Below are 13,396 nucleotides of genomic sequence, written 5' to 3' on the forward strand. Positions count from 1 at the left end.
TAGGATGTAAGGCTGCCTTAGAAGCACTGAGCAATGAAGACAGTTCCCTTTTACAGGAGCTGTTGCAGATGGCTCCACACAGTTTGGACAGAGATCTTGTGATGAGACTACCCTGATGTGTTGGGAATGGAAATGCCTTGACTCTTGTCTGCTTATTTAAAAAACTTTGTGTCCTTTTGCACCAGTGACTAGGAAAAGTGCTCCCACGTTCTGCAGACAAGGTATCTGTGGTTCTACAGAGAAGTTCAGTGGTTTGTCCTAGCAAAAATTTACAGGAAACAGAGATAATTCCCAGAAGTGTGAATCCCTGCCTGTTGCTCTAAGTAGGATTTGTAGCATATGCAATTTCCAAAACTAGAATAGTCCCTGCTGGCTCAAGTATTCTCCCATTCAGGGGCTGAGGCTGAGGTGTCCTGGATGCCACCACCCTTGGGGGCTTTTTGTCCCATTCCAAGTCCAGTGCCCTTACCTTGGTGGTTGCAGACTCTCTGCAGGAGGCTGTGGACAAGTATCTAATATAACAAGTAATATATCAAATATATCAATCTAATATAACAAGTATCTAACGAGAGAAATTATAAGTAGATCCCCAAACACCTTTATATTTTCATTTAGGTCCTAGGAGGACAGTGAACTGTTTTCCTGTTGTAACATGAAGTCAGGCAGGAAGGAATCTCCACTGCTCCACTACTCTGGAGCAGATTATTTTTTGAGCAATGAAGCATTAAATGCTGAATCCCTGTTTAAGCAGTTTGAAAATATCATACCACTGTGGTAGCTGAGAAAACAGCAGATTTTGTGTGTGGATCTTGTTTTGCTTTCTACACATAGGTGTCACTTCTTCCCTGACCTATTTAAGAGCAGCATTTGTACATTTGTTCTCCTAATCTTCCCATCCTGCTGCTCTGAAGCCAAGGTCTTGCTGGCGACTGGAAATGAGTAAGTGCATGCAACAACTGCTCCATTTCCCCCCTGTGCCTGCTCCAGATCCATAATACCCCCAAGGTAGAGAGGCCATTATGCACAATAAGATCACTAACATAGCAGGTGAATATTAGATCTATGAAGTTAGCCAGCTGTAAATAAAAGGCCTGGCAAAGAATAAAAGGCAAAACGTTGTCCCTGAGGAGGTAAATGGGGATATGATGCCTTCCTGCCCTAGTGCCCTAAAGAGTTGATGCAAGATATGGACCATATTCACCTCCCACCAAAGGCATGTGGCAGCCTGGGCTTTCCCTTTCCTTCCTTGGAGGCAGGAGCTGTGTCCTTCCAAACATACCATAATGCCTTGAGAGGATTGGTACAGCAAATCTTCTGGTGTGGTGTTGGTCTCTGTCTCTGCCTGTGGGATTTGGAAGTGTCAAGTCCATCCCGTGCTTTCCTTGTGAGTGGTCTTTATCCAGCCCCAAAAGTTATATCCAGAGGATTCCCTGTTCTTTATTTCTGCTTCTTGCTGTGTGGTTTGTCTCCCAACTCTGCCTGGCAATTGTGGGGTGGCCTTGGGTTCAATCTTTTACATGCCAGATTCATCCTCTGGTACAGGGATTTAGTGTTGTTTACTACTGCTGAGGATTGCAAAGGCCAAATGAGCTAAAAGGTGACTAGAAGGTGCTAGAAATGGCACCTGTCTATAAGTTTCAGTTATTCCATTATATTGCTGCTTCCAAGTCTCTTCCAGAGCTCTGTGGTGATTGTTGGCTTGGCATGCACGTGTCTGCTGAGCCATGGGCCAGTGGTTTGTCAGCAGTAGTTATAGTCAGGACAGGCTGCCTCCTCTGCTGCTGCCTTCCTGGAGAGCTGCACACATCTGAAGGCAAAAGCAGCTCTTGCCCAGCCTGTGGGGGCTGTGGCAGAGGAAAGGGCTGTGGCTCTGTCTCTGCTGAGCACCGTCAATGTGGGCTGCAGTGGTGCTAGCCTGGAGGTGCAGTGAGTCGTGTTTATCATGGCACACCTTCTGGGAGTGTGTCAAGCAGAGAACAAACTGTGGAAAAGCAGAGAAAGCAACAACACCTGCAGAGAAACCAGGGAAAACTGGTCCTTTATTCTTTTTTACCTTTCCTTATTCTTCCAAACTTTGATTTTTTAATTTTTTTTGAAATTCAAACAAAATGAAAACATTGTTGTCAAGATGCTTAGTGGTTTATTAAAAGCAGCCTTAGTGCACCAGCTGGAGTTCACTAGGAATTATTTTGGAATAGTCCAAAAATATGAACTAAAGGGTTTTTCTATATATCTCATTTTTATTATGGAAGCCCAAGCAAGAAGAGGCTTCCTTTGATACCATTTAGAAGGTAAGAGAGAGAATAGGGATGGGAGCAAGCTTACAAAGCCTCTGACTGCTTTGCCCTGATGGCTGATTTTTAGCCTGGCTGTAGCTGTGGATCAAAACTCTGCTTGAGAGTGGCCAAATTCCGGCTCCTGTGCTGGTGGTTTGTAGTGCTGCCAGCCTTTCCTCTGCTGCAGCAGGACAGGCTGTCTGAAATAAGGATGAGATGTGTGTCCTGGGGATGCTCTGGGTCCGTTTTGAGATGATTCTCTGAGGTTGGTGGGTGAATACACACCAGAGGCACAAGGAGTGGGGAGGAGCAGATAGGAGGTAGGAGAACATGGTAGAGAGACTCACGAGCTGTCAAAGGCCAGCAGAACCAGCAGTTCAACCTGAGCATCCTGAAGCTGTATTGACAGAAGAAAGCAGAGTGTTCCTGACAGCATGAAGTGATGGCATGGACCTTGTGTGGTTCCAGATACATCAGTGTGAAGGAGCTTTGTATCTTCTGCAGCAGGAGACACACAGGATGTGTAAAAGGAAACGTTTGCATTGATGCAGTACCACAGTGTGATTTTTCCTGGCCATTTCTCACACAGAGGTGGAGCACGTGGAGTAGCCTGCTGCCTTACTAGGCTCATGTAGATTCACCTTCAGCATGCCTTTACCAGAGAAGATGGGAGAAGGGATGAAGTTTCTGTGCTGAGCTGCAACAGTTGGGATCTTGGAATGGAATGAGCGTCTGCTTCTCACCTTATTCATACAACTATTGTTCTAACCCTGGCAGATTGATAGTTCAAGGTGCTATTGCACTCTTAACTGTTCCCAGGAGCAGGCCCAAATTTGGGTTTCCTGGGCCACTTTGGGACTTTGACTGACCAACTAAGTGAGCCACAAGTTCAGTTTGAAGCTGCTAAAGATCCAGCAACTTGTTAGAGAGCCTTCCTGTGGCAAGGGATTGCTGCCTGTCGGGTGGTTGGAATCACACTGATCCATTTGAATTGTCTGTGGCTTGCACTAAGGGCTGGCATCTCAAACCTGAGCTTGGATAGTACTTCAGGATTAGCTCCAAATTGCTCATTCAAATTAGAACTCAAACCGTTTGTCTTGGTTGTTTTTAATGTGAATTAAGGTAAGGAAATTTTTATTGACGTGGTTGCAGTGGTAGGTGTCTCTGTTAAGTAGCTTTTCTTCGTTTACATTTGAGTCCTCCTCAAGAGCAAAAGTAAACCTGAGGCCTAAGCTCTGAACTAGGAATAATAAGCTCCATATGGAAGATTATTTCAGTCTATTTGCTATGGTTTAAATCCACGATTCATTTCATACAGCCTCTTTTATGTGTAGACAAGGGCAAAGGATGCAATCCTGTGGAATGTGGGATATTTGAGAGGCACAGTTGATTTTGAGACATCTTTTCCAGCTTTGTGGAGCCCTTCAGCTGTGTAAATAAAAAGCAAAACAGGGAGTGGATTTTTTTTTTGTTTTCCTCTTGCATATAAATGCCTTTTCTAGGTACTTTTTCATAGTTTCTTATCTATCCCAGAGAAGTGTTTCCCATAACATTAAAAAAAAGAAAATGGTGGTATCCTTCACTTTTTTCTTCTGTAGCTGCCTCTGGAGTGTCCATTGCTCTGTCAGTCTTGGCATATCTCCAGTTTCAGTAGCTTAGAGCACAACTTTTTTGTTTCAAACCATGATTCAAAAACACATGACAAAAAAACCCATGTAGCTGTCTGGGTTTGGGTAGGAGTGGGTGCAGGTGCTGGTGGCTCTTCCCAAGGCAGTCAGGAGAGTGGAAGCTGTCCCCTTGCTCTCTCTCGGGGTGGCAGAAGCATCCTTGTGATCCAACTGGCTTTTCTGCATCATCAGGGTACTTCCATGACCTTTGTCATGTAAAGTCACTTTTCTATCAAAATAGTCACCATTTTACAATGTTGTGAGGTGCTCACTTCATTTAACCTGTAGGAATGTACTTCTTTCCTTGCTGTGCTGATGTGTAACTGCTGAATGTCTGGACAAGCTTTACTGGGGAAAGCTGTTTCCCTGCTGCTCACCCTCTGTACGCACACCTCTTCCCCTCCCAGCTCATGTAACCATCCCAAAGCTCAAGTGGTTTAGTAAGTGGCCAGGATTCCAGCAGGAGCACAATTTGAACGGATTGCTGTTGTTTTGATGTGATCAAAAAACACCCACAAAGAGAATCTGTTGTGCTGGGGGTGTTCTCCAGCGGGGTGGAGAGGAACTCTCTCTGGTTTTTCTTTCACAGTGTCCTGCAGCTGTGCTGGAGCCTCAGCACCCTTGTTCATGTTATCTCTCATCGAACACAGCCCTAAAGATACATCTAACTTTAAACATTGCTGGCTTGACTATGCAAAAGTAATTCTCGTTTGCTTTTTTGGGGCCACAGGCTGAGCAGCCACCTTTGTATGGAAGGGGAAAGTGAGAAGAGCAAAGCTGGGCACGTCCCTATACTAACTGCACTTGGAAAAGCAAAGCTGTGTGAGGAGCTGTGAAGCCTTTGCAGTGGGAGCAGGTCCAGGGTGCTGGGAGTCTGCAGAGCAGCACTTTAACCATGTGGGAAGGGGCTGGTGAAGTGGGTGCACTGAGAGGTGCTCAGAGATGAAAGCCAGATGTGTTTTGTGAAGTGGTGCCTGTGGTTGCTTTGGCAGCGGGCAGAGAAAGAGTTGAAGGGCTGTGGAGAGAAATGTAGTTAGGTGGGTTATGTGTTTGAAAAGAGGAGATGGGTCCTTGGAGGCCATGAGCTGAGAAATACTGTCAAATGCTAATTAAGCAAGGGGGAAAGTCTATTTTCAGGTTGTTTCCATCAGTTGTGGCAAGCTCCACTGCTTCATTCCCAACTCTTAGTAATTAAACTGGGTGATTCAGGGATTCCAGACAAAGGACATAATAATTTAAATTTGTAGAAATATTTAGTCAAAACCATTAAATTCACAGCTACTGCATTAATATAACTTCTATATTCATTGACATTCTGTATTCATTATTGCTGCAAGTGCACTGTCAAGAGGGAATTTTAAACCAATATTAGTAAGTCACTATGTAAAACTCTTAATGCTGCAATTCCTAACAGAAGTTTGTTTATCCCATCTCAGAATAGATGTTTCCATTTCAAGTTCTCAAGAGGGAATTTTAAACCAATATTAGTAAGTCACTATGTAAAACCCTTAATGCTGCAATTCCTAATAGAAGTTTGTTTATCCCATTTCAGAATGGATGTTTCCATTTCAACTACTTGGGACCAAGGTAGTTTTACTGGGATACAACCTGAATTCAAAATATCCCCTTCACACAGAGAGCTTCTTATGAACAGCTAGTTCAGAGGCCAAAAGTTGCTTGTAGCAAGTCCAGAGGATAACTTCAGAATAAATGAATATATTGGAGGAAATCATAAGCTGCTTACAGGGTGTTTGCAAGCAGGAACAGAGAGTACATTCATCAAAGAAATCACTCAGTTTGAATAATTTGTTCAGCTCGGAGCATGTTTACCTGGCTGTGAGGGGAATGGGGAAGTTTAACTGGCAAATGTTTGTATTGTGCTTTGAGACAGCTGTATGAAAGGCACAATGAAAGGGAAGCGTTCTTGTTGTTTGTGGGGGTTATGATTCCTTCTGTAGTTGCTGTGAATGCAGCCTTTTCTGAAGGGCTGTATGGAGAAGGGATGCACTGCTGGTTCTGTAACACGTGCATGTGGGGGAGGTCCTAGAAAAGCTGTCTTCACTCCAAAAGGCACCCTGGCTGTGTGTGCCCTGCTGCAGAGCCAGCCCCACACACCTGCCTGGCACCCAAGGGTGGGAGCAGCTGAGCACACACTGCCCTGGGGCTCTTACAGACCCTGAGCACCCAGACAGAGCTGTCTCTGCTTCAGCTGATGCTGAATGTGCCCATTTTTTTATCAAAAAGCCCTCGGTATTGTATTTTAACTTAACCAAGTTTTGCAGAGGAGACAGTAAACGTCTTCCACAAAAGCAGTGAAGTTGTGAGTGTGTGTGTTCTGTCCAACTCACTGTCTGCTCTTTAAAGGAGCTGTAAGAAAACTGTAAGAAAACATGCTGATGTGGAAGAGCAGATACTGGTCTGGACTGGGCTGGGAAGTCCTCTGTAAATACCTGAGCAGTGTCCCAGCACTCAATATCTAGAGAGAGTCCTTCTCAGTTACATCCCCATTGATTTTGGAAATGGAGAACTGTCACTGGGAGCAAAATTTGGCCCATACAACTAAGTAATAAATATCTTTGTGCAGGAAGTACATTTAGAAACAAAGAGTGAGCCTTGGATCTTCAAGTTACATTTGCAAAGCTACTGCCTGAAAATTGGCATGATTCCTCCTAGTCAAGTGATCTTGGAGACAGTTTTGCTGCATCACAAGCTGCAGTAGTATTTCTGAGGCTTTGAAAATGCACACCAGTGTCTCTGCAAACAGGATACTGTTTGTGAGTTTTAATTGGAACCAGTCATATTTGAATGGTGCAGATTTTGAAATAGCAGGGCTAACCTAAGAAAGCTTTTCAAGGTCTCCCCACAGTGTTCCCCAGATACACAGGGGTGAAGAGCTTACTGAGATCAAGGCCCAGCATGAGGTTCTGCTCTGAACTTGAACTGAATTGAACAAATCTTTTGAGTGTATATTATGTTTTGAAGACATCTGAGTGCTTCAAATATCTTCCTTCCTCTCCTCCCTAGCTTGTCAAGGACTAAATGCAGAAATATTACAAGGCTTTTGCAGAGGGGGAATTGAGTCACAGAGAAGCTGAATGCCATGTATTTAAAGTCAGTGTTTGTCTTCTCACTTAACAAAACTGGTGATTGGAAGAGGTAAGGAGGAAGGAAATGGATCTTGGATCATCTTCTATAACCCTGTAATAGTTATGTAGAAGCAACTGACCTGGCTGAGAATTTAATCTTAGCTTTTGCCATTTGGCTGGGAAGCTCTAGCCAATGCACTCAAATACACTGTTGTATTTTGGTACAAAAATTTAAAAAGCTTCTTTAAAAGCTTCCTTAAAACCCATGGGCAGTGGGTTCCTTAAAACCTTAAAAAGCTTCCTTAAAACCCATGGGCAGTGATCAGAGTTTTCTCTGGAAGTAGGTAGTTGTGGGTCACCTGTCCTCTTTGTTGTACAAGTGTGGTTATCTTACAAATATCTTTCAGAAGGGTTACCAGCACTGCTTTGGTCGCACTAATGGGGTCCTTGGGGACTGAGGTGAGGAAAATCCTGTTGATTGTGCACTCCATTCTCTTGGTGAGCACCAGCTGGCCTCTCCAGAAGCTGTCCCTGCTGACAGCCTGGGTGCCTCTCATGGCCCTGGTGGGGTATGGTCAAATGCTCTGGTAACTGGGCTGTTTCAGCCTACAAACCAGCACAAACCTACAAAAAAAAAACAAAACAAAACAAAAAAAAAACCCAAAACCCCAAGCAATGAAAAAAAAAAAAAAAGCCTTAAAGAAAAAAGAGAAATAACACCAGAAATTTTCAGCACTGAATATACGGATATGCCATAATAATTTCCAATAGGCAGAAAGTGGATTTTGATGGAGTTAGTCAGAACTGGACTAGCAGGACTAAGGACTTGTTAGAATGACAGGAAAACCTGGCCCCAAAATGGAGTATAATTTGAGCTGTCTGCTGTTGGCATTTCTCTGCAATGTAAACCTGAGAGTTTTCCCAGCTGAATACATCTTATTGCCCCTCCATTCATTACAGGTTTTCTCTAAGTTTGGGTTGGAGTAAATCAGTACAAAACACTTAAAATATGAAGTCTTATGGGATAGTCAATGTTCTTTTGTCATGATGCAATGGTACATGAAAAATCTCTAAATTAGAATGCATGGAAGAACAGATAGATTCTTGTGATCAGGAAAGCCATAAATTTTAAATCTCTTGGTGTGTATTGCTTTGTGGTTTGCTTTAGTCTTGATTTAGACCAGCTTTAGAAAATTAATATCAACCGTTAAACCTTCTAGGCTATCTTCCCTCTTTTTTTTTTCTTTTTTTTTTTTTTTGGTTGAGAAGTGAATAAAAGAGCTTTGTACAGTTCTTGAAACTGAGCCTGAAGCAGCTCTGAACAAAATATAGTGTTCCTTTCAAAATCTTGGAAATAATGACATCATAGGCAAATTGGGCCAGAAACCATTAATAGTATTCTTTGTGGGCTGAAATCCCATGGGAGGAGCTAGTTCAGCAGCCTGGCACTGTTTACAAATAGATGCAGTGGCAGGTACAGTTGTCCCATTCTGAGGGACAGCTGAAAGTGTGGCCTATAATGGACTTGTCAGAATAACTGCCTTGCTTTTGATAACAGGCTCAAAACGTGCCTTGGTGCTCCTGGGGTCAGCTTCATCCTGGGAGTGAAGGCTGTGTTTGGCACTGGAAGACTTAAAAAACTGAAAACTGGAAAAAGGTGGCTTAAAGAGAAAATAAAGGCCTCACTTGCATAAGCTCTTGGTCTTTTAGAATTGCTGGAGGAGCAGAGAGTTATGTCCAGATGTTTCTGCTGGCCTTTGTAAGCCAGGAGCTCTGCACACAAACCTGGGCTTTCCCTGCACCAGGATAAAAAACCACAGCATGTGTGACTGTCCCTGTTACCCTACAGTAGTTCTCATTACTGGCTCCCCCTCCACCTTCCTTACTAGAAACCCTTCTGCATTTCAGGATGGAAATCACAAAGATTAGTAATATTAACTGTTTGACCTCAATCTACAAAAGCATTTAGTTCTCTAGGTAAGTAGGCTACTCTGTACTTGAAAACTAGACTGGCACAAGCTCTGCTCTGGGCACAATTACAGCTGTTCCTGGGTGATACAAAGCACATGATGGGTGCAAAATGATCTCCTTTGTGATGCAACAGCAAAATAGAAGTAGATTTTAATTGAAGTAATTAACTTTTATTTTTATTTAAATTTAATTTTACTTTTACTACTTATCTTTAATGTCGGAGTGATGCTAATTTACATTTTATGACTTTAGTATTCTTTATTACTTTAGTATTCTCTTAATGCTAAGTTCTATTATGATCAGTTGGTGTTAAATGGAAGTGTGCAGCCTTGGCACCCTCCACTGACAGGCTCATGTTGTGTTGTGCTGTGCAGGACACTGTGAGGGCTGCTGAAGATGTCCGATAGTCTGGATATTGAAGAGAAACCTCCAGCTCCACCGTTGAGAATGAACAGCAACAATCGTGATTCCTCAGCACTAAACCACAGCTCCAAACCGCTCCCTATGGCCCCTGAGGAGAAGAACAAGAAAGCCAGGCTGCGCTCCATCTTTCCAGGAGGAGGGGACAAAAGTAAAGTATCAGTGCTGTGGATGGGTGGCTCCTTCTCTGGGCTGGGCGCTGGGTTTTGGGTTTGCTTTTTGCCACTGTTTTCTTGCTGTTTCAGTCTTGAAACCATGGTACCAAAGCCTTCTGTTCCAATTACTCCAGAAACACATTTCAGAAGAGGAGGAGGTGTTCAGTCAGTTACTTTCTTGTCTATGAAAAGACACTAAAATATGCACACATTGTGCAACTTGCCTTTTAAAAATAACTTTATAGTTAAGCTGGGGAATCCTTTCCTTTGGATTTTGCTTTGTATTAGCAGTAAATACAGAGATCAGAATGTGTCCTTGTGAAAATACATTCACAGAAATGAGAGGGCAACATGCCTGATGCTTTGGGGTTTTTTAATGCACTTACATTCCAAGAACAGCAACAAGGCTCTTCTTGCTTGTTCCTTCTGCAATGAAAGTGGACACAGCGTGGCTTGGTTTATAACCTGCTAGGTGTGGATGCAGCAAGAGAGTCTTTTAAACAGCATTTCAGTTACGTTCTTTGACATGCATTTCTGGAAAGGAGTGTGTTTTGAGTTAGCGTATTTGCAGGTTTAAATGAAGGGATCTTCTTTATTTCTGGTGCTATGGGAACTGATGGGGCTGCTCCTGCAAGGCTGATGTCACTGCAAGGCCACTCTTGGTTGTCTTTGAAAGGTCGGGGTCACTGGGGGATGTTCCTGATGATGGAAACAAAGCAAATGTCAATCTGTCTTTAAGAAGGAGGATCTGGGAAGTGTAAGCCAGTCAGTCTCACCTTGGTCCTTGGGAGGGTGGTAGAGAAAATCCTGCTGGAAACCATTTCCATGCAAATGAAGGATAAGAATGTGGTCAGGAATAGCCAGCATGGATTTGTGGAGGGGAATTCATGCTGAGCAATACTGACAGCCTTTTACCTTGATGTGACAGGTTTGGTGGTGAAGGGAGAGCAGTGGCTGTTCCTTCTGCTTTAGTGGGGTGTTGAGCAGAGCTTCCCACAGCATCCTCACAGACAGACCAGTGAGGTGCAGTGTAGATAAGTGTAGTTTCAGTGACATAGACTGAAAACTGGCTGAAGAGCTGGGCTCAGAGGCTGTGGTCAGCAGCATGAAATCCAGCTGCATTTAAACAGTGATTCTGTCTTCAGTGTCCCTCCAGGGAGAGCTCAGACCTGTGGAACTGTGCTCATTCCCTTGGAGCTCCAGCTTACCTGTGCTGCTTGCCTGTCCCATTCATGGGCTTCCTGAGGTTGTGTGGAGCAGCTGAAGGCACGGGGGCAGCCCCATTCCTCCCCTCAGCCACGGGCAATCCTGATGACTTCTCTGATGTGAAGAAAATGGCCCCATTTCTTAGGCAGACCTGGCTGGTTCACTCTGCAGATTGTTTCCCCAAATCTTTTGCTCCTGGGAGCAAAATTAATTTTAAATTGATTCTTTTTAAAGGCCAAAATGAAAGTTTCTCCCAGCTTGCTTAATTCCTGGAGAGACTTGGACTCTTCCCCTAAGTGCTAGCAGGATGGTATTATCCCTTTCCAAGGAAGCATTTCTTCAGTAGGAGATGGTGTGTAAAATCCATGCAGAAAAGGGGAGACCCAGAAACAACCCCTCCTGGAAATGACCAGTGACATTAAAAATGTAATTAACTACCAGTCAGAGCAATCTTAGAGAACACACAAGTGTCATGATTTTAAATGTGACCATGAGGAAAAGTCAGGTAAGATTTATAGCTTAATTTTGTGGGGTGAAATTAATAAGTGCAGGAAGTTTAGCTTCACTGGCCAAATCCCTTGAGGTAGTTTCACTGCAGGGTTGGTTTGTGGGTCACAGTATCAGCTGGTCTGTGTGTGCTTCATAGACTCTGTGACACATTTTTGAGCCTCCTGCTTATAAAATAGAAGGTGATGGATATGTCTGCTCTCATCTAATACAGTGCTTTGCAGTATCACAATGTTAAATCTGTAGTTCATCACTGGTGCAAATTAATAGAATGTGAAGAAAATACCATGGCAGGGTATTTCTGCCTGAACCTGCAGGTGCTTTGTTTGTCTTGCATTTGCTCAGCAGCCAGGAGGGAAGTGAGGATGGATGGTGTGGAGGACCTCATGGCTAACTCTGTGCAGCAGGAGTGTATTGTGAGGGGCATTTACAAGAAAATGGAATAGGAATGTTCAGTCCAAAGCCCTTGCATCCAGTCAGTCAGGTACTTCAAAGAAGTTGTGCCTTTTCACAGCATTTTGCCAGCTTGCATGAAATAGAAATTGTTTGATTTGCAGAGCCAGACAGAAACATTGGAATTCTTACACTTGGGAGACGTGAGGGTGTAGTAAAGAGATGTTTAATTCTGTATTTCATTTGTAGTGTATCAGCATTTGGAGCTAGTGTTGTATCACAGGTCCGTGAAGCAAATGAGGCAGATCTTGGGGAATGAGCTGGAGCACTTGTCCTCTAGCAGGGAATCCTACAATGGACAAGTGCTGCTTTTGATGGAACGTTTTCATATAATCCCTTATTTCACTTCTAGATTTGACTGCTGCTTTGAACTGAATTTGATAGTCCTTAAATCTAATTTTCACTGCATTAGCTTGCAAACGATGAGGTAGGAAATGCCAGTTTTGTTATCTACACACAGATGACATCTTCTAACTGGCAATGTCTGTCCTGAGAATTAAACAACATCATCTTAGTGATAAAAGAAGGGGAAAACCTTTGCATTTGTGTTTGATATATTGCTGCCATCCTTACAGAATGCTAAACGAAAATATTTCATCAGTGAAAAATGCGTAGCAATGTGCAGCACAGGCAAAAGATGACCATTATTTAATGAAGATAAATGTAGCAACACAGAGGAAGGATTAGAACCATTCAAAATTTAGCTGATTTTGAAATGGATTCAAACCATGCTGGAGAACAGACACACAGACACATGGCATGTGTTGTGTGATTTACTTCTGCAGGAACCCACAAAGTCAAATAGGAGTTAGTTTCTAGATATGAAAAAAAATAAAATAAAATAAAAAAGAACTAAAAATAGAAATCCTACTGGTTAGGGACAGTCTATGAAGGCTACTTCATGAGCAGCTTGCTTTGGCAGCAGTCACGTTGACTGAAAGAAAAACAAAATAAAATAGCACCTTGTAGACCTTCCCTGACAGGCTGGCACTGTGTTAGCCTGGGTCTGTTCCTCAAGTTGGATGGATGTTAATTGATTTGTTTTCCACTTTTAAAACACTGTTTTGAGCACACACCTGATGGTTAAAAAGTTTTAAATGAAAAGCTGCTCTGAAAATAAGTGCTTGTTAACATTTTGCCTCTAGCCAACAAGAAGAAAGAGAAGGAACGTCCTGAGATCTCTCTTCCTTCAGACTTTGAACACACCATTCATGTGGGATTTGATGCCGTCACTGGAGAATTCACAGTAAGTAACTGCTGTATTTTGTGTTTACCAGAACTTCTAGTGTCTTGATGGTAAAATAACCTCCTATTGCCAGAAACATCAGCTCACAGCAGCCAGGCTGTGAAGAAAGAGACTTTTATTTGTTGGGCTTAGGATTTGGAGTGTTTAACTTGTGATTCAGGCTGCTTTTTTTTTTTTTTTTTTTTTTTTCTCCTCTCCAAGGATTGTCAGCAGAGTGTGTGGGAAATGAAAACTAGGAGGAATGTAGGTTTGTGCTTTTACCTGTCCCCCAAGCTGCTACAAGGGTTGGTTATTCACTGTGTTTGGGAAAGCATCAAAAACTCCCCCCACACACAGTAGACAACCAACCTCAAGTGCAAAGTCCAGCTGCTCTGCAGATAACCCTTGGAGACCCTCAGAAACGTACAGC

General features: G+C 43.1%; 1 protein-coding gene across 1 annotated transcript in view; it reads left to right on the forward strand.

The window, feature by feature from the left end:
• PAK3 (p21 (RAC1) activated kinase 3) overlaps nt 1–13,396 on the forward strand; it is a 55,730-nt gene that overhangs the window by 20,940 nt on the left and 21,394 nt on the right. Inside the window, exons 2-3 of the mRNA XM_066334043.1 lie at nt 9,375–9,571; nt 12,887–12,987. Of these exons, the coding sequence (XP_066190140.1) occupies nt 9,397–9,571; nt 12,887–12,987 (276 nt within the window). The 5' untranslated portion in view covers nt 9,375–9,396. The remainder of the gene's footprint in view (nt 1–9,374; nt 9,572–12,886; nt 12,988–13,396) is intronic.

This window comes from Sylvia atricapilla, chromosome 21, assembly GCF_009819655.1.
Source record: "Sylvia atricapilla isolate bSylAtr1 chromosome 21, bSylAtr1.pri, whole genome shotgun sequence".
Classification (NCBI taxonomy): Eukaryota; Metazoa; Chordata; class Aves; order Passeriformes; family Sylviidae; genus Sylvia; species Sylvia atricapilla.